At 40.0% G+C, this 26,155-nt stretch overlaps 1 protein-coding gene across 7 annotated transcripts; it reads left to right on the top strand.

Moving 5' to 3' along the window:
- Positions 1–1,462: 1,462 nt before the first annotated feature.
- Positions 1,463–18,289, top strand: LOC110513075 (metaxin-1). 7 transcript variants are annotated; one of them, XR_016493721.1, is made up of 9 exons: positions 1,463–1,584; positions 12,584–12,653; positions 13,122–13,201; positions 13,987–14,079; positions 14,643–14,781; positions 16,310–16,385; positions 16,505–16,650; positions 16,792–16,851; positions 17,661–18,289. XR_016493721.1 is itself a non-coding variant. In XM_021593124.3 (7 exons), the coding sequence occupies exons 1-7, from the start codon at positions 1,489–1,491 to the stop codon at positions 16,584–16,586; spliced, it is 636 nt and encodes a 211-aa protein (XP_021448799.2). In that variant the 5' UTR covers positions 1,463–1,488; the 3' UTR covers positions 16,587–18,289. The 7 variants fall into 7 exon arrangements, 1 of the variants encoding a protein (XP_021448799.2); XR_016493715.1 differs by having other exon boundaries at positions 16,792–17,099; XR_016493720.1 differs by having other exon boundaries at positions 16,505–16,684.
- The last annotated feature ends 7,866 nt before the right edge of the window (positions 18,290–26,155 follow it).

Genomic DNA, 26,155 nt, shown 5'->3' with positions numbered 1-26,155 from the left:
ATAGCCAAATGTAAATTACATTAAAGACAAATACAAGTTTCATTTATGGAGTGAAGTAATTTCTCTAGTCATATGCTGATGAGATTTTTGTGATAATAGTCAGCTATAAAAATGGGTCACAGATGGAATCTTTTTCATCTTCAACATTAATAGTACATCCTGTTTGTTTCACATAATGCTCAGCAAGTACAACAGCACATCCTCCATTTGATGGTAAGCATTTTTGTCCAAATGCTCTGCCTCTTAGTATTTCAAAATGTCTCACAAGTTCGGTGCGTTCTATAACTTAAATGATTGAGCATCTTTCATCTCTGTGATGTTGCAACACAAACCCACAGATTTACATCATTTTAGCAGACGCTCTTACCCAAATATAAATGGTGTTTGACCTTAAGCTATTTGAAAGTGGTACTAATTCATGTATTATCTATACAGAATTCATATTCTGTGTTATTAGTTTATGGTTCCCATACACCATTGTAAGGAAGGAAGGAATGGTGATCTTTGGCTCCTGCCCCCCGTCCTGATAGGAATGAGTGAACTCCTTTTCTCCTGCTCGGTTTGATGATGTCATGGCTTGTGCATGTCTCTCTGGCATGGGCTCTTTGCGCTGCTAAGCTGTTTGTTGCAAAACAGACACAGCATTATTTAATTTTTTAAGAGCTCCGTCGGGTGGGTTAAAACATTGCTTTTAGGTGGATCATTCTCCCCCGTCTTCTCCTTCTATCAATGCTTACATTGTTGGCATTAATCTTTAGTGAGTGAAAGAAAGTGAAACAGAAGCATTTGAAATAGATTATACTGTAGTGTCATTCATATTTTATATTCTGCCTTATGGATAGATAGGTTGAGTTCAAAGTTATTGTTACACTACCACTCTTAAGAACACATAGAGCTATGAATTATCCATTGCATGAGTTTCTTTCATTTTCCACAGATGTCAAAAGTACAAATGCCTCTTTAACGGCTAAAGTGAAATATTCCAGCATTAATATTCCTCAAACACATATTAAAAGGCCATGTATTGGTTTAGAAGAAAAAAACACACTATCCTTATTCAGAACATCTGCTAAATCTATTCTGACATAGACACTGGAAGCATTTTCCAGGTCAAAGTCCTGCTCCAAATATTTGGAAAAGACCGTCTGGAGAGTTGACCACAGTTTGTTGGACCAATTTGACCACTGTTTATAGAATATTTACAACATTCGGGTAAATATTGCACCACAAAAACATAGGGAAAGCACATACGTTGAATTCTATTTCTAATGGCAAATGTTGTTCAAAGTTCTATTGTAATAGACATAATATTGATAATCATACATGATTTTGATATCAAAGGACTCTATCAATGGGCCGGGGTGGCTAGTTTCAAAAACGTCGAGACAGAACGTTCATGAAGTCTGGAGCCTAGACAATAAATGTAAACGTTGTCAGTGGCAACGAAAGGTATCACTTCCGAGTGAAAGGTTGTTAAATTATTTCAAGATGGCTGCCCCCTCGCAGATGGCAACCTCTGAGCTGTACTGCTGGGAAGGCGATTGGGATTTACCGTCTGTCGACACTGAGTGTTTCATTGTATTGGTAAGATATCAATTATGATGTAATTCCAGCAATAACAACACTGCAAGATAGCACAGTTTGGCTGCCTTCATATTCAGTTGCAAGCTAATGTCAATGTTCATGACGTTGGCTTGGACATCACGTCTCTCACTGACATGGCTATCTATTAACGTTAGTTGTCTAGCTATTTGTAATAAACATTTCACCGTAACTACTGGTAACGATTAGTATTTTTGCATGATAGTTATCGTTATATGGGCCGTTACCATGTAATTGCATTGCAAGGGGAACATTGTTACATTAGCATCTACGGCTGGCTGACTTATACCCCTTTCAGACACTGTTAACCTTTCAGACCATTTAAAAATGGTCGCCATCGACCCGTTACTGTAGCGACGTCCTATGTAAGAAAAGGTAATTAGTTAACTTTGCTAGCTAACAGCAGCTAACTCGCAACAACAGCAGCATGCACTGGCAATTTGCAAATAAATCTCACAAGAATGTAGAGAATTGAATGTACTTAGCTAACCTCAATCAATGCAAACAAGCAGGTTTAGTTAAACAGCTGTAAGTACAGTAAACCTTCACTCTACCTGCCTTTGTGTGTGTCTCAGTGAAGGCTACTCAGAGGAGGAAGGGGAGGACCATCCTACTCAGTGAATTTCAGAAGCACTATGGTGTAGCCGGAGGACACCTAGTTTCCATCCTCCTCTGGGTACATTGACTTCAATTTAAACCTTAAAGGCTCATGGTTCTCACCCACTTTCATAGACTTACACAGTAATTATAATAACTTCCAGAGGACGTTCTCCAACCTATCAAACCTCTTGCAGCATGAACTGACATGTTGTCTATCCAATCAAAGGATCAGAGAATGAATCTAGTACCGTAAGAATAATCTACAGCTAGCTAGCACTGCAGTGTATAACATTTGGTGAGTAGTTGACTCAGAGAGAAAGAGAATAGTTTTACAGATTTTTAAAAAAAGTATTTCTTCAAAAATGAAGGAGAAACAGCAGAATGAGCGAGAGAGAGGGGGAGCTAGCTATATTTTTAGTAGTTTACCTTGCACTTACTTAGCTAGCTAGCTAATTTAGCCTACTCAACAACCTGACTCAAACAGAGAGGAATGCTATTTTAATGTTAGCTAGCTAGCTAAGGCTATCCTAGTCAAGGTAAGCTTTTGGTTTTATTAATTTATTGCCACAGAGCCAGTCGGTGTAACTGCTAAACTGCTTGCTGTTCACAGGACTGTGTGATTGTACACATGGGTTGGATTGTGGGTTTGCTAGCGTGTTAGTTCTAGTAGCTATGTTGACTATGAAGTTAACTGATATGGCGTTAGCGATTATGGTATGACGGTTTGGTTTGTAGAGTTTTTTTGTTGCCTGGTCACAGACCGATGTTGTGTTGTGCATTGAAGTCCACAAGTGAAGGGAAAAGGAGAGAGGAGGAGACCATGTAGATGCGAGAAGGATTTATTCAGTGAGCAAAGTGATGATGCTGTTATGAAAGTGAACTGTGTGTGCGGCTGATCAGGGGTGTATTCATTCTAGAGGTCGACCGATTATGATTTTTCAACGCCCCGATACCGATTTATTGGAGGACCAAAAAAAGCCGATGCCGATTAATCGGCCGATTTAAAATACAATAAAAAATAATAATATGTATTTATTTGTAATAAGGACAATTACAACAATACTGAAGTTACACTTATTTTAACACATCAATAAAATCAATTTAGCCTAAAATAAAATGTTACATTTGGTTTAAATAATGCAACAACAAAGTGTTGGAGAAGAAAGTAAAAGTGCAGTATAAAGCTGCATGTATGTAAGAAAGCTAACTTTTAAGAACATATGAAAGCTGGTGGTTCCTTTTAACATGAGTCTTCAATATTCCCAGGTAAGAAGTTTTAGGTTGTAGTTATTATGGGAATTATAGGACTATTTCTCTCTCTACCATTTGTATTTCATATACCTTTGACTATTGGATGTTCTTATAGGCACTTTAGTATTGCCAGCCTAATTTCAGGAGTTGATAGGCTTGAAGTCATAAACAGTGCTGCGCTGCAAGCATTGCTAAGAGCTGCTGTTTGAATGAATGCTTACGAGCATGCTGCTGCCTACCACCGCTCAGTCAGACTGCTCTATCAAATATCAATCCTATACTTAATTATAACATAATAAACACACAGAAATATGAGCCTTTGGTCATTAATATGGTCAAATCCAGAAACTATCATTTCAAAAACAAAACGTTTATTCAGTGAAATACGGAACCGTTCCGTATTTATAAGTCTAAATATTACTATTACATTGCACAACCTTCAATGTTATGTCATAATTATGTAAAAATCTGGCAAATTAATTATGGTCTTTGTTAGTAATCAATGGCCTTTCAACAGTTTGCAACGAGCCAGCTGGCCCAAACGGCTGCATATGGCGAAGTTGAAGTAGGCTGTGATTCTATTTTTTATTTTTTTATTTTTTATTTATTTCACCTTTATTTAACCAGGTAGGCTAGTTGAGAACAAGTTCTCATTTGCAACTGCGACCTGGCCAAGATAAAGCATAGCAGTGTGAACAGACAACACAGAGTTACACATGGAGTAAACAATTAACAAGTCAATAACACAGTAGAAAAAAAGGAGAGTCTATATACATTGTGATGATATATTAACAGGCATCGCATTGATTATATGCAACGCAGAACAAGCTAGTTAACCTAGTAATATCATCAACCATGTGTAGTTAGTTAGTGATTATGTGAAGATTGATTGTTTTTTTTATAAGATAAGTTTAATGCTAGCTAGCAACTTACCTTGGCTCCTTGCAGCCACAAGGTCCTTTTGATGCTGCACTTGCGTAACAGGTAGTCAACCTGCCACGCAGTCTCCTCGTGGATTGAAATGTAATCGACCATAATCGGCGTCCAAAAAGGCAGATTACCGATTGTTATGAAAACTTGAAATCGGCCCTAATTAATCGGCCAGACCTCTAATCATAATTCAACATAGGAATGCAGCATAGCCTAACACATGATTAACCACACAGACCATACAGGTGTTTGGCTACCCTCCCAAAGTTATAGCTCTGAAGTTGACAAATGAAGAGGAACTAATGAAGGAATCTGTGCAGTGTGCACTCTTGGAAGACATCTGGATCGAAGATAAGGCTATTCTTAAGGCTATTGTCTGGTGCCCTTTGTCTTACATGCACCTCTCTGTACACAGCTTTTATGGGATCTGGCTTTATTAGCTAACTCCAAGCCTCTCGCTACACTGCAGCAGAGGCAACTGGCTTTAGCTCCCCCCTCAGTTTCTTACAGGAAATTCCTGGTATGTCCATCATGGTACAGTTCTCATGGTACCCATGTATTCAAAACCCAAAGATTGTGTTTTGATACGTATCTGACTGGAAGCAGTGTTTTTGATGTAGCTGAACATTCTTCCAATGTAAAACCTCTAATAATGTTCCATTTGGTTTGCTCTTAATACAAGGCCACCCCAAAAAATCTATTGTATTACAGTAAACCACAACATTTCAATGTGTTCACAAGCCACATATGACAGCTTATAATACCTTGCAGGCTTGACTAAACCAGATTTAAGCATCATAAGCTACCTTTCCTCCCTGGAAAATCTTCAGACATGAAACTTTTTTTTTTTAACATGTGTATTTTGGACCCACATCTTACTGGAGGGAACAAGATGTTAAATGTGGGTCTGGAAAGTGACTTTCCTCCCCTGATACTTTTTTTTTGTGGTTGGAAAATGCACATCTTGCTTGCTTTTAGTTTGTGTCTCAGTGTCGTCTCTAAAACCCCAAATTGGCTATTGAACTGCAGCCATGTTAGTGACACATCAAACTCTTGGATGAACTCTTGTCTGGAAATGAGCAATTTCATTCAGAGTTTTCCAGGATGCCCCCCGGGTTTTCACTGCAACTGGGTAAATTTGTGTCTGATGATGTGTCACATTCACAGACCTCATTATTTCCATTCAGTTAACTGGCAAAATGTCACTGCATTTAGGCTAGAGGTCTGTACATTCAACCTATTAGGTAATTGCAAAAGTGAATTAGAGAACCCTCCAGATTTTTCTTTAAAAAATCTATGTTTTTGAGTTACTTAAAAATTACAGCATTAGCATATCTACTTGATGGTTACTGCTAGATTAGCCTATGTTTATAGCATATGTTATTGCCAATGGCTAGTCTAATTATCATATTAAGCATAGTTAATTGGAAAATCATGTAAGAGATTGATGTTTAGTTAGTAACAGACTGATGCTGAGACTCAGATTTTTTCACTTTAAAATGTAGGTCAAACAAAAACAATGATTTAAAAGTTTAACAAACTGTACAAGTCTATGCACAGGGACTACTTTTAACAATGCAAAAACACATTTACTTGAACAGTGCAGATGCAGAGTTTGGCATACATTTTAAAGTGAAAAAACAAATTCAGTAGTAGCCTACCATGTCTTTCTACTACAGGCAAGTGGCATTCATACATATCTAGAAGAGGAGTCTCTCTTTACATTCCTCAGATGAGAAGTGTGTTGCTCTTTTTTATTAAGCAATGATGGAAAAAAAAATGATTGGCAGTGCAGTGTAGGCTAGCACTCAATTACCTGCACCTGTTTGTAGTCTCTCATGCAGAGTAGAGGACGGTGGGGTCTGAATACTTATGTAAAAAAGGTAATTCTGTTTTTTAAATTTTAAATACATTTGCAAACATTTCTAAAAACCTTTTTTCACTTTGTTATTATGGGGTATTGTGTTTAGATTGTTGAGGAAATGTTTTTATTTAATCCACTTTAGAGTAAGGCTGTAACGTAACAATGTGGAAAAAGTGAATGGGTCTGAATACTTTCCCGAATGCACTATATAGTATATACACTGAGTGTACAAAACATGAAAAACACCTTCCTAATATTGAGTTTCAGCCCCTTTGCCCTCAGAACAGTCTCAATTCGTCGGAGCATGGACTACAAGGTGTCGAAAGCGTTCCACGGGGATGCTGGCACATGTTGACTACAATGCTTCCCACAGTTGTCAAGTTGACTGAATGTCCTTTAGGTTGGGGACCATTCTCGATACACTTTGGAAACTGTTGTGTGAAAAAGCCAGCAGTGTTGCAGTTCATGACACTCAAACCGGTGTGCCTGGCACCTACTACCATACCCTGTTCAAAGGCACTTCAATATTTTGTCTTGCCCATTCACCCTCTGAATGGCACACATACACAAGGCTTAAAAATCATTATTTCACTGATCTCCTCCCCTTCACTGATTTTTAAATTGGATTTAACAGGTGACATCAATAAGGGATCATAGCTTTCACCTGGATTCACCTGGTCAGTCTGTTATGGAAAGAGCAGGTGTTTTGTGTGTGTGTGTGTGTGTGTGTGTGTGTGTGTGTGCATACTGCATACCATAACACACACACACACACACAATCATTCAATCTAGCTAGGCCTTCACCTAGGCTACATATCTGAATAGGTCTACCAATATATTATTTATGTATTTTAGACCTGTAGGGAAGAAATGAATATATGAATGTTTTATTTTCAGTCTAGCTAGTCTTCGGTTTACGACCAAAGATAAAAACGTTGAGGAGGAATTTCCTAATAAAGTCATAGCCATGATGTCAGCTTTTGATGTGTTTAATTACATTTTTTCCAACCGGTTGGGTAACTTTGGCCAACAGCGGACAACTTCTCTCCATTCCTCCCTCCTAACTTTCACTGGCTATTCCATTATTGAAGATCTAGTTCTGCCTTCTTGAATGAGTTTTTCTTTCAATCTGAAGTGAGATCTGTCCTTCACAGTGGAGCACCAGGCCCAATGTTGATACTATTGCTGTACATTGTACACTATAAATAAGCTATGGTTGTGTACTGTACTTGACTTCTTACAAATGTCTACTTGTGATTGTGATATGATCAGTTTGTCATTGTTGTGGGCAGACCCTAAATTATATGATTATATGTCTTCTGAGGTAAAATGTATTGAATGACTGTATCTAAATTATTTTAATGTGTTATCGGTTTTGATGATTGTAGGATACATTAAAGCAATAAGGCCATTCTCAATGCCCTGGGGCCAGCTGAAAGTGGGATTTGTAAGTACTTGTGGACACTGTGGAAGGAATTACCTCTTCTTTTCCATGAAATGACATCTCGTCACGCCTGTCTGCAAGCATAGTCGGGTCGATCTGTTCAACTCTGCCAAACCACATTTATAGGAATTAGAGGTCGACCGATTAATCGAGAATGGCCGATTAATTAGGGCCGATTTCAAGTTTCCATAACAATCGGAAATCGGTATTTTTGGACACTGATTAAAAATATATATACATATATATATATATATATATATAAAACTTGGCAAGTCAGTTAAGAACACATTCTTATTTTCAATGACGGCCTAGGAACCGTGGGTTAACTGCCTGTTCAGGGGCAGAACGATAGATTTTTACCTTGTCAGCTCAGGGATTCAATCTTGCAACCTTTTGTTTTCGAGATGATAGTTTCTGGATTCGACCGTATTAATGACCTACGGCTCGTATTTCTGTGTGTTATAATTAAGTCTATGTTTTGATAGAGCAGTCTGACTGAGCGATGGTAAGCACCAGCAGGCTTGTAAGCATTCATTCAAACAGCACTTTCGTTCGTTTTGCCAGCAGCTCTTCGCAATGCTTCAAGCATTGCGCTGTTTATGACTTCAAGCCTATCAACTCCCGGGATTAGGCTGGTGTAACCGATGTGAAATGGCTAGCTAGTTAGCAGGGTGCGTGCTAATAGCGTTTCAAACATCACTCGCTATGAGACTTGGAGTAGTTGTTTCCCTTGCCCTGCAAGGGCCGCGGCTTTTGTGGAGCGATGGGAAACGCTGCTTCGAGTGTGGCTGTTGTCGATGTGTTCCTGGTTCGAGCCCAGGTAGGAGCGAGGAGAGGGACGGAAGCTATACTGTTACACTGGCAATACTAAAGTGCCTGTAAGAACATCCAATAGTCAAAGGTATATGAAATACAAATCGTATAGAGAGAAATAGTCCTATAATAACTACAACCTAAAACTTCTTACCTGGGAATATTGAAGACTCATGTTAAAAGGAACCACCTGCTTTCATATGTTCTCATTTTCTGAGCAAGGAACTTAAACGTAAGCTTTCTTACATGGAACATATTGCACTTTTACTTTCTTCTCCAACACTTTGTTTTTGCATTATTTAAACCAAATTGAACATGTTTCATTATTTGAGGCTAAATTGATTTTATTGATGTATTATATTAAGTTAAAATAAGTGTTCATTCAGTATTGTTGCAATTGTCATTATTACAAATACATTTTAAAAATCGTCCGATTAATCGGTATCGGCTTTTTTTTTTGGTCCTCCAATAATCGGTATTGGCGTTGAAAATTCATAATCGGTCGACCTCTAATAGGAATGTAATTTTATGTATAGCTATCTATCAGCCATACACAATCAAATGTTGCTGTGTATTTTCCTTGTCAATCTACAGTGCAATGTGTCTTTAGGCTACTTTGTATCAAGTCTGCTGCAATACAACAATTGCTTTGAGATCCATTGAAAGGCATATTAATGCAGTCAATTACTGTTTGCTTAATGCAGGACCATTCCATGAATGGTGACCTGGGCCCAGATTGACACAACCTTCTTATTAAGAAGAAATTTCTTCTTAACTGCCATTTTTTCCCATAACTCTAGATTTATGAAGAAAGTCAAGCAAAGTTGCTATTCCTAAAAATATGTAATTGTAAATGTTCTTGCTCTATTTCTTATGTTTCTCCTTAATCAAAAAGTTAAGAAGAAATTAGATTCTTGAAAATAAAGTTATTGGATTTGTTCTTAATTCCAACATAGCTAAACCCTTGTCCTTCCTAAACTCTGGGCAGTGAGAGAATAAGCTCATGAAAGCAATTGAACATGTTTAATTCACTCAAACTTAATCTTGAAAGTTTCTGTATGGATTATTTTAAACCCAACAACATGTTTTAGAACAGTAATCTCAGTACGAATTATGCTAACATGATTGTCATTGCTGGCTAGATAGCTACCTAAATTAGTTGCCTAGCAACAAACATTTTAAGATTCAGAAGATATTTGTAAGAAAATCAAGATATTGTTGAGGAATTGCACTTACAAACTATCTTATGAACTTGTTTTTTTTTCTTAAAAGCTTAAGTTTTTGTGTAAGAAGTGTTTTGTGAATCTTGGCACTGGTCTTAGTTTGAGAATGTAGGCTATGTTTAGACACCTAATCTGTTTCTATTAGGCCTATTGAAGTTTCTCCTTCACAAGCATTTTTACTCTGGTATTTTACTGCGTTCCTTCTACTTTTCAATCTCCTTACAGGTTATTTATCTCTTCAGGAACAGTTTGTTACATCACAACTGGCACAGCTACCCGCCACTCCGCCACTCCCCTTCCCATGCCTAATCACACTGCATGCTCCAGGACTCTTTCAGGCAGGGCAGGCTCCACATCCTTTCTTCCATAATCTCTATCCGAACAGTCTACAGCAAGAAATGTCCCTCCCATTGATAAAAATAAGTATTGTGTAATCTACAGTTGAAGTCGGAAGTTTACATACACCTTAACCAAATACATTTAAACTCAGTTTTTCACAATCCCTGACATTAAATTCGAGTAAAAATTCCCTGTCTTGGATCAGTTAGGATCACCACTTTATTTTAAGAATGTGAAATCTCAGAATAATAGTAGAGCAAATTATTTATTTCAGCTTTTATTTATTTCATCACATTCCCAGTGGGTCAGAAGCTTCCCACAATAAGTTGGGTGAATTTTGGCCCATTCCTCCTGACAGAGCTGGTGTAACCGAGTCAGGTAAGTCGGCCTCTTTGCTTGCACACGATTTTTCAGTTCTGCCCACACATTTTCTATAGGATTGAGGTCAGGGCTTTGTGATGGCCACCCCAATACCTTGACTTTGATGTCCTTAAGCCATTTTGCCACAACTTTGGAAGTATGCTTGGGGCCATTGTCCATTTGGAAGACCCATTTGCGACCAAGCTTTAACTTCCTGACTGATGTCTTGAGATATTGCTTCAATATAGCCACACAATTTTCCTACCTCATGATGTCATCTATTTTGTGAAGTGCACCAGTCCCTCCTGCAGAAAGCACCCCCACAACATGAGGCTGCCACCCCCGTGCTTCACGGTTGGGATGGTGTTCTTTGGCTTTCAAGCCTCCCCCTTTTTCCTCCAAATATAACAATGGTCATTATGACCAAACAGTACTATCTTTGTCCCCATGTGCCGTTGCAAACCGTAGTCTTGGCTTTTTTTGGCTGAATTGGAGCACTGGCTTTTCCTTGCTGAGCGGCCTTTCAGGTTATGTTGATATAGGACTCGTTTTACTGTGGATATAGATACTTTTGTACCTGTTTCCTCCAGCATCTTCACATGGTCCTTTTCTGCTGTTCTGGGATTGATTTGCACTTTTAGCAGCAAAGTACGTTTATCTCTAGCAGACAGAACACGTCTCCTTCCTGAGCGGTATGACGGCTGCGTGGTCCCATGGTGTTTATACTTGCTTACTATTGTTTGTACAGATGAACGTGGTACCTTCAGGCGTTTGGAAATTGCTCCCAAGGATGAACCAGACTTGTGGAGGTCAACAATTTTGTTGTCTGAGGTCTACATCCACAGGTACAGCCATCACTAACATTGAGTGGCTGCTGCCAACATACTGACTCAACTCTAGCCACTTTAATAATGGAATAATTGATGTAATCAATTTATCACTAGCCACTTAATATAATGCTTGCATACCCTACATTACTCATCTCATATGTATACACTGTACGCTATACCATCTACTCTACTGCATCTTGCCTATGCCGTTTGGGTATCACTCATTCATATGTTTTTATGTACATATTCGTATTCATTCCTTTACACTTGTGTGTGTATAAGGTAGTTGTGAAATTGTTAGATATTACTGCATGGTCGGAACTAGAAGCACAAGCATTTCGCTACACTCGCATTAACATCTGCTAAACATGTGTATGTGACAAATAAATGTGATTTGATCTGTTCCACATTTTCTGGATTTTTCCAAGCTGTTTAAAGGCACAGTCAACTTAGTGTATGTAAACTTCTGACCCACTGGAATTACAATACAGTGAAATAATCTGTAAACAATTGTTGGGAAAATTACTTGTGTCATGCACAAAGTAGATGTCCTAACCAACTGGAATGGTTGAAAAACAAGTTTTAATGACTCCAACTTAAGTGTATGTAAACTTCCGACTTCAACTGTACATTGTTACATCTACCGGTGTTTATGTGCATCCACATAGATTAGGGACAGGTTTAATTTGAATTAATTATAATTAATTGCAACTGCGCAAAGTTTTTTTCCTATCCTTTTCAGAAGGCTCAATGTCTCATTCCAAGTGTCAACCTTTAAATTCATCCTTTTTGTTGTTCCGGGTGTTTTTGTCTTTGGGGTTCCTGAGTGGCGCGGCGGTCTAAGGCACTGCATCTGTAGTATAGGCTTCACTACAGACCCTTTTTTATTCCAGGCTGTATCACAACCGGCTGAGATTGGGATTTCCATAGGGCGGCGCACAATTGGCCCAGCCTCGTCCGGGTTAGGGTTTGGCCGGGGTAGGCCAGACTTTGCTGTGGTGCTAAAGGTTATCGAGTATAGCCTGGTGTCTGTGGTGTCTAGAGTTAGGCAGCCTATCCCACAGTCCTGTTGTTTAGATGCTTGCTGTTTGTTTTTACACATTGTCTATTCGGTCCTAAGGGTCTGCCTTAATTGAGGTGTTCATTCCTCCCTACCCCTCCCTTTATGTTAGTGGAATTATTTTGTGCCCAGCTCGGATGCTTCCTGGGGTTTTTGGCCTGTTTAAAAAAAAAAAAATGTGTACACAAGGCTGTGGAAACTAAGGTATGTCTGGCTCAACATGTTTTAGCTCAGCGTTAATCTGTTAATCATCTCCCTTTACTTCAGGCTTATGCAAAGTTTGCAGGCGCACCCCTCAAATTTCACAAAATCGGCAACCCCTGGAGAAGTCCCACTGGTAAGATGTCTTGTCTTTCGTTTTTAGATCCTTTCATTTTTTGTTGTCTCAACTCGAGAAACATGGCTGCATTAATTCACTTCAGAACTAGGCATATTCTCCTATAATCAAAGGGAACACAGGGAGACTAATAAATGGAATGGAAGGAAAATGTGCTCTCTATAAAATAGAGAGAGCTCCTTCTTGTTTGTTATTCCTTTCTCTTTTACTACATTATTTCTCCATCTGTATAGTATGTTTTTCTTGATTCTTACTTTCCAGACTTAATGTCTTCCCTCTCTTCACCAATGGCTCTCCTCTGCCTTTTCTCTCTATTCTTCATCTCTACATTCTCTCTCTATCCCACTCTCCTGTTTTCTCAGCCTATCCCACAGATCCATCGGTCTGTAATGGTCGTATTAACAGTGGCTGTTAATGAGTGGTGTTGTGAGGTGCCTGTCTTTATGATGCATTTTCCCCCTTTGGTAGGCTCCCTGCCTGCCCTGAAGACCAGGGAGAATGGGAGTCTCTCTCAGCCCAGTGACATTATCATCCACCTCAGGAAACAGGTGACCGAGAGACCGCCTGCTCATGTACAGTACAGCACAGTCCTCTTCTTTGTCTGGAAGAGTTGCTCCATGCTCTGTTCCACACTTTCTTAAAGTAAATTATGGCCCCTGAATTCAAAACTACTGATGGATTCTCGTCACATTTCCTATGACCCGATTTCCCATTGAGAAAAGCAATGTCTCCTATGATCTTTCCTCCCATCCCTCAAGCTCAATTAAATGCACACTTTAGCTAATGCCCAGATGGAACCCATTATCCAAGATAATAACTGCCCCCTGACTGTGGTAGGTGGGTTGTGAGCTACTGCAGTAGGGATGTTGGAAACCACAATGTCAAGCAGATTGATAAGTGCCAAAAACTGCTTATTTTATCCTCCAGAGTGAGTGAGTGAGGGAGGGAGAGAACCTCTCTTAGATTTCCAATCAGGTTGAGTTCTTCTTGATCCCAGCATGCACCATTTCAGACTGACTGCCTTGCAGTCATGAGGTTAAATGGAAAACACTTGACCCAGAACACCTAGACTGCCAGGAGTCCCATAAAGACCTTCACTTAGAGGTAGCTTTTTAGTTTTTTGAATGGGTTTGTGGAGAACATAGAAAGTGCTAATGGTGTGATCGGGCCAAGGCGGCTCATGGTATTGTTCCAGAAGGGCTTTTAAAACTATTTTGAATACCTGACGACAGCGAGACTGGTTTAAAATGTTGTGGTCCGTGAATCCTGTCGTGATGTTCGTGAAAGGTGATGAATCTCCTGAAGTGTGTTGTGATATGATCCTATCTTTCAGAAATACAATGCCGACTTCGACCTGTCTGCCAAAGAGGAAGCAGACACTCTGGCCTTCATCTCACTCCTGGAGGAAAAACGGATGCCAGCTCTGGTGAGGATCACTGTTACTCAGAGAACAAGACAGATAGGGAGGGGGCTGAAGGGAATGAGAGAGAGCGTGTGTATGTGGAGAGAATGAGTGAGGAGGTTGTAGAAGACATTTCTGCAAGAATGAGATGACGTGGAAGATGTCACTAGTTGTGCACTAGTGACTGGGTTGTGCCACATCACTCCGATTATGGCAAAAAGTTATTAGAATTTGCTTAATTTATTTTGTCAGATAACTCTGTCTCGCTAGAAAAAGTGTAGGTAATTATACCTGGTGCTTCATTGTGTCCTATAAAGAAATACCTCAAACGTTGTTTCCTGTGCCAGCAGAACCGTGTCAACATGGAACAACCTGTGGCTTCCTGCAGCACTTTGAAGTGGGATAAACAGCCACTGCTCTCAATGCCAAAATGTGTAGCTCAACTGCTGTATTTTGTGTCTGTTTGAAATAATCTGAATATCCTAAGGATTCTAATTCATAGTGACTACTATGTCATTACCTCTAGCTTGTTGAAGCCCTTTTGCATCTCTTTCACACTTTTGTGCTTCTCTCTCTTTCTGGTCTAGGTCTATACTCGGTGGATTGACCCTAAGAACTATGTGGAGGTGACTCGGCGCTGGCACGCGAAGCACGCCCCATTCCCCCTGAATTTCTTCCTGCCCGGCAGCATGGAGGAAGGAATCCATGCTGAAACGCCTGTGCACAGTAAAAAGCAATAAACAATATTCTAAATGAAAAAATAGGTTTAAGACTATTTCCTGAATGCCAACCACATGTTAGGGTTTTGAGTTCTTGTCCAGTTCAGTCTTGTACAACACACATTTAAATATACCACTGCCATTAGCAAGTTAGACTACTACTTTTCATTAAAAACACCTAAAAAGGGCCATAAAATTCCAGTTGTGTGAATTGGGATAGGTTATAAAAATAAAAATGTTGTGGGGGTGTTGCGCTGTGATTTAACCATGTGCTGAGAGAGGTGTGAACATTGGACTTGCCTCCGTAGCTGAGCTGACGCATGCTTCAGACATCATTGCTCCCTGTGATGATGTAATGGTTTATAGGGTTGCCATGGGAACTCGACTTGTTTCCCAAAGCGCTGTTCCAGGGCAAAGCCTTACCTAAATACACGGCTCTGGTCCAGGGTACCTTTTTTCAGTCTTATAATGGTTAAAGACTTGTAATGGTCTCTTGTAATTGGAACAACACAAATAAATAATCATAACATTTAAAACTATATAAATATATATATATACAAAAATAAGACTCATAATTATCAAAAAGAAGTAACAAAGACAAATAGAAACAAATTGTAGTATATAAATAAAAAAGATCATTGAGTTATTACACTATTACCCTATTGCTAACAAAAAAACACAAATAAAACTAAATTGCACAAATCCTATATCATACAAATATACAAATAGAAGTATACACTTATGAAGAACTATTGCACTATTACACTTCAAACAAGAAATACACTAACTAAATTGCACAACTAATTGCATTACTAATTGCATTAGTACTGTACAAAATTAGAGGTGCGCTATTTGATAGATTCCCCCGCTTCCCCTACCTTGGGCTTCCAGTGGGGAAACCTGAGGTCAGCCTTCCCCCGTCACCTCCCCATCTCGTACTTCTGTGTGGGAGACCTTCCCAGGCAGTAGCCTGCCTAGCTCACAAACTAGAGCAGGCAGGGCACCCACTCCGACAAGGTTAATTGACTCACAGTGCCACACGGTGACATGATATAATTTACGTGAATTGCAAATGAGCGATAGAAAACCAATTGCGCAAATGTCACCATTCAGAGTCTTTAATTGTTTTTATTTAAACATTTTTGTCTGGGTGCCCCATGCCACCCCAGGCAAGATGCCGCCCTGGGTTGCTGCTCATGTCGCCTATGCCTCAATCCGTCACTGGTTCTTATGCACGATGCAACGCGGAGTGCCTGGACACAGCCATATATCAGATATGTGGCCAGATATATTGGCCATATATCACAAACCCCCGAGGTGCCTTATTGCTATTATAAACCGGTTACCAACGTAATTAGAGCAGTAAAAATAAATGTTTTGTCATACCCATGGTATGCGGTCTGATATACCACAGTTGTCAGCCAATCAGCATTCAGGACTTGAACCACCCAGTTTATAATAAGGAATATATCATGATTCAAAATTATTTGAGAATTTGGCCTGATGTCGGTTTGTCAACACCTTTCTCTCTCCAGCTGTACTGCGATGCTATGGAGTGTATGAACCATCTCTCGCAGAGGCTGGGCTCAACAAGTTCTTCTTCCGGGACTCGTAAGTCCACACAGAGAGGTTCTACCTCAATACATTAAACTGGGAATTCAGCACTTCAACTTAATTCACTTGCATGGCATCCATATGCATCTCTAACTACATGACACTGTTCCCTCCAGACCTTCATCTTTGGACGCTTTTGTCTTTGGCTACTTGGTGCCCATCCTGAAGATGAAACTGCCCAATGGAAGACTCCAATAGCACCTCAAGTCACTGGACAACCTGAGCCACTTCTGCTCCAACATCCTGGCGCTCTACTTCCCCAGTGAGGGACGAGATGTGGGACCACATAACATACTGTACATGCAGTATATTGTCTTCGATGATATCTATTATATAACTTGCTATTGTTGTTTAACTTTTGAATTCCATGTCTCACACTTTTTCTTGTTTATCTTTTGTGCAGAAGGTTTTAGTCGCAAGGTGTCCTCTCAGCCTGAAGGGGGTGACGCTGATAACGAGCCTGGTAAGAGGCGCAAGCAGCTGGGCGCCATGTTGAGCTACGCCCTCCTCACTGGCATTGTGGCTATTCAACATGTCAAGCAGGAGGCATTAGACCACCGTTCCCCAGGTCTCACGTCACTCTCCTCCAACGAGGAGGAGGATGAGGAGGGCAGAGGAGGAGGAGACGGCTGCAATTCAAAACTGATCTCCTGTGTCTATTCCTAATTCTTCGTTGACGCTCCCTCAGAAGTCTGGAAAAAGACTGGAAAGGTGTTAACCAATATGGCAGAAGCTCCAGTTAGCCTTTTAGACTTGGTGGAAGGTTTACTCTAATGCTGATGCCTCAACAATCCCTTCAGATCCTGGAGGAGGAGTCAATACAAAGAAATTTGCTATGTATGCTATAGTGAAGACTGTGCTGGCCCTATTCCTGCATTGCAGCAAGTCAATAAAATAAACAGGGAAGTTCAATAAATCACTTCAATGTTCCAATACATCTATCTGCTTTAGGCTTGCTTTAGGATGCCAGCCATACATACATTATTGTCTAATTCAGAGTTGCAAGAAGCTCTTTGACTTTGTAAAGCAAGCCTTTACACAGCGAGCAGATGTATTGAAGTGATTTATTGAACTTCCCTGTTGGATAATAAATAATTTATGGTATGTAAATTTGTAATGCAATTGCACCTCATCTAACATGATAACCTTATTCAATCTTGGTTTGAGGGCAGAAGTAATGTTACACACAGGTTGCCATACACCTTAACCATAAACATTTCTTGCCTAAACTTTTTTTTTCTTTTTTTCCCCTTTTTCTCCCCAATTTCGTAGTGTCCAATTGTTGTCTACAACTCCCGTACGGGCTCGGGAGAGACAAAGGTTGAAAGTCATGCGTCCTCCGATACACAACACAACCAAGCCGCACTGCTTCTTAACACAGCGCGCATCCAACCCGGAAGCCAGCCACACCTGGCAACCTTGCACCTGGCGCACTGCGCCCGGCCCGCCACAGGAGTCGCTGGTGTGCGACGAGACAAGGACATCCCTAACCCGGACGACGCTAGGCCAATTGTGCGTCGCCCAACGACAGAGCTTGGGCGCGAACTCAGGGTCTCTGATGCTGCAGTACAGCGCCCTTAACCACTGCGCTACCCGGGAGGCTCTTGCCTAAACTCAATCCAACCCCCTGAACCTGCCTAACCTTAACCAATTAGGATTACTTGCCTAAACTTAACCAAACACATTTGTTTCTGCCCTCGAGGCAAAGCTGCCCTCGGGACCAGATACAATAAATATATGCCAAAAATTAGGATGTGGGGTGTAAAGATGAGGATGGAACACCCGTAGCATGAATATATAGCATTTTTTATAGTGCGAAAAAGAGTTGAAAAACCAAACTAAATGTATTCATGTTGGCTTTATTTTCATGGTTGAATAAATGGGTCACATACATACTTTAATATTGTGTGGAGGAGATATGTTTTTTTTTGTGTGTATTAACTATTGTGACACCCTGAACTTTTGATAGGCCTATCTGGGACAGGGGTACTTGTGCTTGGAAAGATAAAAGAGCATTCTGCACCTCATCTAACATGTTACAACTCATGGCTACATGTTTCCGCCTGGTTTCATAGACTAGACGTAACATAGTAAATCCAGGACACTCAAATTACACTGAACAAAAATATAAATGCAACCATTTCTAAGATTTTCCTGAGTTACAGTTCATATAAGGAACTCAGTCTGTTGAAATAAATTCAGTAGGACCTAATCAATGGATTTCACATGACTGGGAATGGTCACAGATACCTTAAAAAAAAGATAGGAGCGTGGATCAGAAAACCAGTCCGTATCTGGTGTGACCACCATTTGCCTCATGCAGTGCAACACGTCTCATTCGCAGGGAGTTGATCAGGCTGTTGATTGTGGCCTTTGGAACGTTGTCCCACTCCTCTTTAATGGCTGTGCGAAGTTGCTGGATATTGGCGGGAACTGGAACACGCTGTCATACACGTTGATCCAGAGCATCCCAAACATGCTCAATGGGTGACATGTCTGGTGAGTATGCAGGCCATGGAAGAAATGGGACATTTTCAGCTTCCAGGAATGGTGTACAGATCCTTGCAACATTTATTGCCATTGATAAAATGCAAGTGTGTTTGTTGTCCGTAGTGTATGCCTGCCCATGACATAACCCCACCGCCACCATGGGGCACTGTTCACAATGTTGACATCGGTAAACCGCTCGCCCACACGACCCCACAGTCTGCTATCTGCCTGCTACAGTTGAAACCGGAATTCATCCTTGAAGAGCACACTTCTCCAGCAAGCTAGTGGCCATCGAATGTGAGCATTTGCCAACTGAAGTCAGTTTTGACGCCAAACTGCAGTCAGGTCACCCTGGTGAGGATGACAAGCATGCAGATAGATGAGCTTCCCTTAGACGGTTTCTGCCAAATTCTCTAAAATGACATTGGAGGAGGCTTATGGTAGAAAAATGAACATTCAATTCTCTGGGAAAAATTATGGTGGACATTCATGCAGTCAGCATGCCAATTGCACACTCTTTCAAAACTTGAGACATTTGTGGAATTTTGATATGACAAAACTGCACATTTTAGTGGCCTTTTATTGCCCCAGCACAAGGTGTACATGTGTCATGATCATGCTGTTAAATCAGCCTCTTGATATGCGACACCTGTCAGGCAGATGGATTATCTTGACAAAGGAGAAATGCTCACTAGCAGGGATGTAAATACATTTGTGCACAAATACGCTTTTTCTGTGTATGGAACATTTCTGGGATCTGGGTGGTGTTCGAATCTCATCACGGACAATTTCAGCAACTTTTCAACTACTTACTACTTTTTAGCTACTTTGTAACTACTTAGCATATTTGTTAACCCTTCCCCTAACCAACATCTGCTGTTGACGCCAGCGGCAAGGAGTCCCGCATTGGCTCATGTTGACGCAGGGTTTTTGGTTTGTTTAGCGTGTGCGGGCGTGGCGTGGCGCGTCTCTTTCCGCATCGGAATATTTGAGATCCACCCGTTTCTTCCCCCTTACGCGTTTTGGAACAATCATAGAGCTACACCCCGATCAAAAGAAACTCCCTCTGCTTTCAATGAAATCTCTAGGGGCTGAGTTTAATGACCTTGAAAAATGATCTGGAAAATAATTCTTGTTTTAAGAGCGGGGAAAAAACGCAACACTGCATGTGCGCAATTTGCAACAATGAACAGAGGTCAGAAATTCGTCTGGATTTAGTTTGGTAAATAGTGCTATAACGGTGAGTCATAACATATTCATCTCGACCAGGATAAGACTCAATACATTCACTCATATTTTCCTCTCAGGAAAACCCATATGAAAAACCAGACACTGGAATCCAAAACCATACATAGTACAGGCTTGTTGGAAAGGTGTCAGTCCAGAAATGTGGCAACAATGAGTGGGTCTATATTTTGCATAGGCCTATTCAGTTGTCATCATGGTCCAATAAAGAAAATGTATGAGAAATATATTTTCTCCATCACATGCAGTTAAACCCAAGTTGCCCCGGCAACTCATAAGTAATCAAACAAAAACATTTCACAAGCTGAGGGATAGGAAAAGGAGGAGGGCTGGAGACTTGAGGAGAGAAGTTTTATGCATGTAGAAGATTTACTCATGTAGTCTTTTCATGAGAAAGTGAAATGGCCATTTTACATAGATTCAAAATATTTGTTGAATGTAGTCATTTCTGTAGCCTTCTGTTAACACTGATGTTAAAAAAGATATGTGTGCTTTGTAATGACATGCTCTCGAGTGCACATTTATACTGGGAAAAAAATAGAAATGCAACAATTTCAAAGATTTGACAGAGTTACAGTTCATATAAACAAATCAGTCAATTGAAATAAATTCATTAGGCCCTAATCTATGGATTTCACATGACTGGGAATACAGATTTGCATCTGTTGGTCACAGATACCTTAAAAAACAGGTAGGAGTGTGGATCAGAAAACCAGTCAGTATCTGGCATGACCACCTATTGCCTCATGCTTCACGACACATCTCCCTCACATTGATCAGGCTGTTGATGTGGCCTGTGGAATGTTATCCCAGTTGCTGGATATTGGCTGCAACTTGAACACGCTGTCCGTAGCTTATGCCTGCTTATACCATAACCCCACCAACATCATGGGGCACTCTGTTCACAACGTTGACTCTGTTCACAACGTCAGCAAACCGCTCGCCAACATAAAGCCATACACGTGGTCTGCGGTTGTGAGGCCAGTTGGACGTACTGCCAAATTCTCTAAAATGACATTGGAGGTGGCTTATGTTAGAGAAATTAACATTCAGTTATCTGGCAACAGCTCTGGTGGACATTCCTGTAGTCATCATTCCAATTGCACGATCCCTCAAAATTTGAGACATTTGTAGCATTGTGTTGTGAGACAAAACGGCACCTTTTATTGTCCTCCAGCACATGGTACACCTGTGTAATGATCATGCTGTTTAATCAGCTTCTTGATATGCCACACCTGTCAAGTGAATGGATTATCTTGGCAAAGGAGAAATGCTCACTAACAGGGATGTAAGCAAATGTGCTCAAAACATCTGAGAGAAAGACACTTTTTTGTGTGCATGGTACATTCATGGGATCTTTTATTTCAGCTCATGAAACATGGGACCAACACATGCCATGTCATGTTTATATTTTTGTTCAGTTTAGTTGCAAAGGTTTTGTGCTACTTTCAATAACAACATGAATTTATTTAACTGCTATTTCAATTATTAACCATGTTTGCATCCACTGTTTTTCTGCAAGAGTTAAAAATCATAACAGCTGTGATGGAAACAGGAAGTTTCAGTACAATTTTATAAATGCCAACAGATCATTTCTTCATTAGACATGGTGGGATGTTTTTGTGTCTGTAAAATTAATAATACGAGAAATTGTGGTGGAAACGCATTTTTGGGCAAATATTGATTTAATAACAATTATTTTGAAGTAAACTTGGAGTCACGCTTTGATATGGTGTGTGGTCCTCCCACTAAGGACTTGCGAAACCATGCAGTTTATTAGGTAGGCCACAGATGAAATAAGTTATGATGAACTTCACAGGGTGGTGAAAGTGTGTGGTGATCTTGATACTCCTTTTCAAGAAATGTTAAGTGTCTTATTCTGGTGACATGATGATCAAAGCTTGACTGGCGTTAGAGAAATAAAAATATTCTCGCTGTTATCCATAATAATCTCATGTATTTGTATTTATATTTACTATGGATCCCCTTGGCAGCAGCTACTCTTCCTGGGGTCCAGCCAAATTAAGGCAGTTATACAATTTTAAAAACATTACAATACATTCGCAGATTTCACAACACACTGTATGCCGTCAGGCCCCTACTCCGCCACTACCACATAACTACAATACAAAATCTATGTGTACGTGTGTGTCTAGTGCGTATGTTATTGTGTGTGTATGTGCATGTGTCTCTGCCTATGTTTGTGTTGTTTCACAGTCCCCCTGGTTCCATAAGGTGTATTTTATTTATTTTCTTGTATCAAATTTTACTGATGGTTCAGTTACTTGATGTGGAATAGAGTTCCATGTAGTCATGGCTCGATGTAGTACTGTGCGCCTCCCAAAGTCTGTTCTGGACTTGGGGACTGTGACGAGACATCATGTGGCATGTCTTGTGGGGTATGCATGGGTGTCCAAACTGTGCACCAGTTGTTGAAACATATCAATACTTCTCACAAATACAAGTAGTGATGAAGTCAATCTCTCCTCCACATTCAGCCAGGATAGATTGACATGCATATTATTAATGTTAGCTCTCTGTATACATCCAAGGGCCAGCCGTGCTGCCCTGTTCTGAGCCAATTACAATTTTCCTAAGTCCCTTTTTGTGGCACCTGACCACTCGACTGAACAGTAGTTCAGGTGTGACAAAACTAGGGCCTGTAGGACCTGCCTTGTTGATAGTGCTGTTAAGAAGGTAGCGCAGAGCTTTATTATGGACAGACTTCTCCCCATCTTAGCTATTGTTGTATCAATATGTTTTGACCATGACAGTTTACAATCCAGTGTTACTCCAAGCAGTTTAGTCCCCTAAACTTGCTGAATTTCCACACTATTTATTACAAGATTTAGTTGAGATTTAGGGTTTAGTGAATGATTTGTCCCAAATACAGTGCTTTTAGTTTAAGGATTTAGGACTAACTTATTCCTTGCCACCCAGTCTGAAGCTAACTGCAGCTCTTTGTTAAGTGTTGCAGTCATTTCAGTTGCTGTAGTAGCTGATGTGTATAGTGTTGAGTCATCTGCATACATAGACACACTGGCTTTTCTCAAAGCCACTGGCATGTCGTTAGTAAAGATGGTAAAAATGTAAGGGGCCTAGACAGCTGCCCTGGGGAAATCCTGATTCTACCTGGATTATGTTGTAGAGGCTTCCATTAAAGAACACCCTCTGTGTTCTGTTAGACAGGTAACTCTTTATCCACAATATAACAAGGAGTGTAAAGCAGTAACACATACGTTTTCCAGTAGCATAATCCCAAAAGCCGCACTAAAGTCTAACAAAACAGCCCCCACAATCTTTTCATCATCAGTTTCTCTCAGCCAATCATCAGTCATTTGTGCAAGTGTTGTGCTTGTTGAATGTCCTTCCCTATAAGCATGCTGAAAGTCTGTTGTCAATTTGTTTACTGTAAAATAACATTGCATCTGGTCAAACACGATTTTTTCCAAAAGGTTGGTAAAAGGTTGATTGGTTGGCTATTTGAGCCAGTAAAGGGGGCTTTACTATTTTTAGGTAGCAGAATGCCTTTTGCTTCTCTACAGGCCTGAGGGGGCACACACTTTCTAGTAGGCTTAAATTGAAAATATGCCAAATAGGAGTGGCAATATCATCTGCTATTATCCTCAGTAATTTTCCGTCCAAGTTGTCAGACCCCGGTGGTTTGTCATTGTTGATAAACAAAAATAATTTAATCACCTCTTCCACAATTTCTTTACGGAATTCAAAATTACAATGCTTGTCTTTCATCATTTGGTCAGATATACATGGATGTGTAGTGTCAGCATTTGTTGCTGGCATGTCATTGCTAATCATGCCAATGAAAAAATCCTTAAAGTAGTTGGAAATATCAGTCGATTTTGTGATGAAGGAGCCATCTGATTCAATGAATGATGGAGCTGAGTTTGACTTTGTTTCCCCAAAATGTTATTTAAGGTGCTCCAAAGCTTTTTACTATCATTCTTTATGTCATTTATCTTTGTTTCGTAGTGTAGTTTCTTCTTCGTTTTATTCAGTTTAGTCTCAAGATTTCTCAATTTGCAATACATTTGCCAATCGGTTGTGCAGCCAGACTTATTTGCCATTCCTTTTGCCTCATCCCTCTCAACCATACAATTCCTCATCAATCCATGGGGATTTAACCGCTTTTACAGTGATTTTCTTCATTGTTGCATGCTTATAAGTAACTGGAATAAGCAATTTCATAAATTTGTCAAGTGCAGCATCTATTTGCTCCTCGATATACCCCACGGACCAACATATATTATTTACATCAACAACATAGGAATCACTGCAAAACTTATTGTATGACCTTTTGTACACTATATTAGGCCCAGCCCTGTTTTTTTACTTTGGTTTTCCTAAATATGGCTACTATATTGTGATCACTACATCCAATGGATCTGGGTACTGCTTTCAACCACATTTCTGCAGCATTAGTAAAGATGTGATCAATACATGTTGATGATTTAATTCCTGTGCTGTTTGTAACTACCCTGGTAGGTTGACTGATAACCTGAAACAGGTTGCAGGCACCGTCACAGTTTGCAGCTTTTTCTTGAGTTTGCAGCTTGGTGAAAGCCAGTTAATATTTAAATCACCCCCAAAAATACCTCACTGTTGATGTCACATACATTATCAAGCAGTTCACACATGTTATCCAGATACTGACTGTTAGCACTTGGTGGTCTATAGCAGCTTCCCACAAGAATGGACTTAGGTGAGGCAGCTGAACCTGTAGCCATATTATTTCAAAGGGATTTAACATCAGATCCTCTCTAAGCTTTACATGAATGTGGTTCTGAATATAAACAGCAACACCTCCACCATTTGCATTTCGGTATATTCTGTCAAATGTTTTAACCTTGTATTGCTATCCCTGTATCAACAAAAGTATTATCTCAGTGAGTTTCAAAGATAGTCAGAATATGAATGTCATCTGTTACTAGCAAATTATTGATTTCATGAACCTGGTTGCTTAAGCTACATATGTTAACATGGGCTATTTTGAGCACTTTTCTGGGATGCTTACTATTTTTCATTGCTTTACTGGGAAGCTTAGGACAGAAGTAGATATGTTCATGTTATTTATGTAAGGGAATGTTAGTGCAGGGTGAGCTGCACACAGTGGACTTCCTACTAGGGCACATCGCCTCAGTGCTAACATTATAAATCTGGTTCAATAGGCACATGATTACTACATACAATAGCTGTCGGATCAGCAGAGGCATTCAGGGCAGTTAGAGGGACATCAATTAGGCTACTTAAATTGTGTCTACCAATGCCCCTGGTATAATGTACATTTTCTGAAGCATTATGACAACTCAATGTCACAATGGTAGGGATAAGATGAGTTGGGCTTGGGTCATTGATAAGTCATTGTCTCAACCCAGCTTTATAATGCTGTGAAAGGATCCAGGAACTCAAATGATTTGTGTGGATCCCATCCTCCTTATAAAACGTGTTTTGTTTCCAAAAGGTATCGAAATTGTCAACATTACATTACATTACAAGTCAACATTATATTGTCAACATACCCATTGAGCTGCAATAATCACGTAGCCAGTTGCGAAGAGAAATAATCCTGCTAAAGCGTTCAATGCCACGATTCAGAGATGGCACAGGATCAGATATGATGGGTCTTTTATTAGTGTCTAGCAGAAAGTCAATCAGCTATTTTAAAATCCAGTTTCAACTGTTCAGAGCTGCCCTTCATAATGTCATTAAACCCCACATGGACTACGATAGAATCAATGTCTTTGTCCTGACGTAGTACATTCGGGAGCAGCTTAGTAAAGTCAATTTCTCGAGCTCCGGGATAGGACATTACTGACAGGCCTGTATCTGCAAGCTGTTGGCTAGATCGCTGTTGGAAGACCAGAGTAGGCTATACACATTTGCTGTTTAATGCAAAGGTTTTTGTGACAGACTATTGGTCAAGTTGAAAACGCGATGGAAACACATTGAACTTTAGATTTGGCCTACAAATGAATATAACCCCTCTATGGAAAGATGAGATTCTCATGAACAGG

Source organism: Oncorhynchus mykiss, chromosome 3 (genome assembly GCF_057628025.1).
Source record: "Oncorhynchus mykiss isolate SJ-2025 chromosome 3, ASM5762802v1, whole genome shotgun sequence".
NCBI classification, from domain to species: Eukaryota; Metazoa; Chordata; class Actinopteri; order Salmoniformes; family Salmonidae; genus Oncorhynchus; species Oncorhynchus mykiss.
The sequence above is the reverse complement of the archived record's forward strand: the minus strand, read 5'-3'. Positions and strand labels throughout refer to the sequence as shown.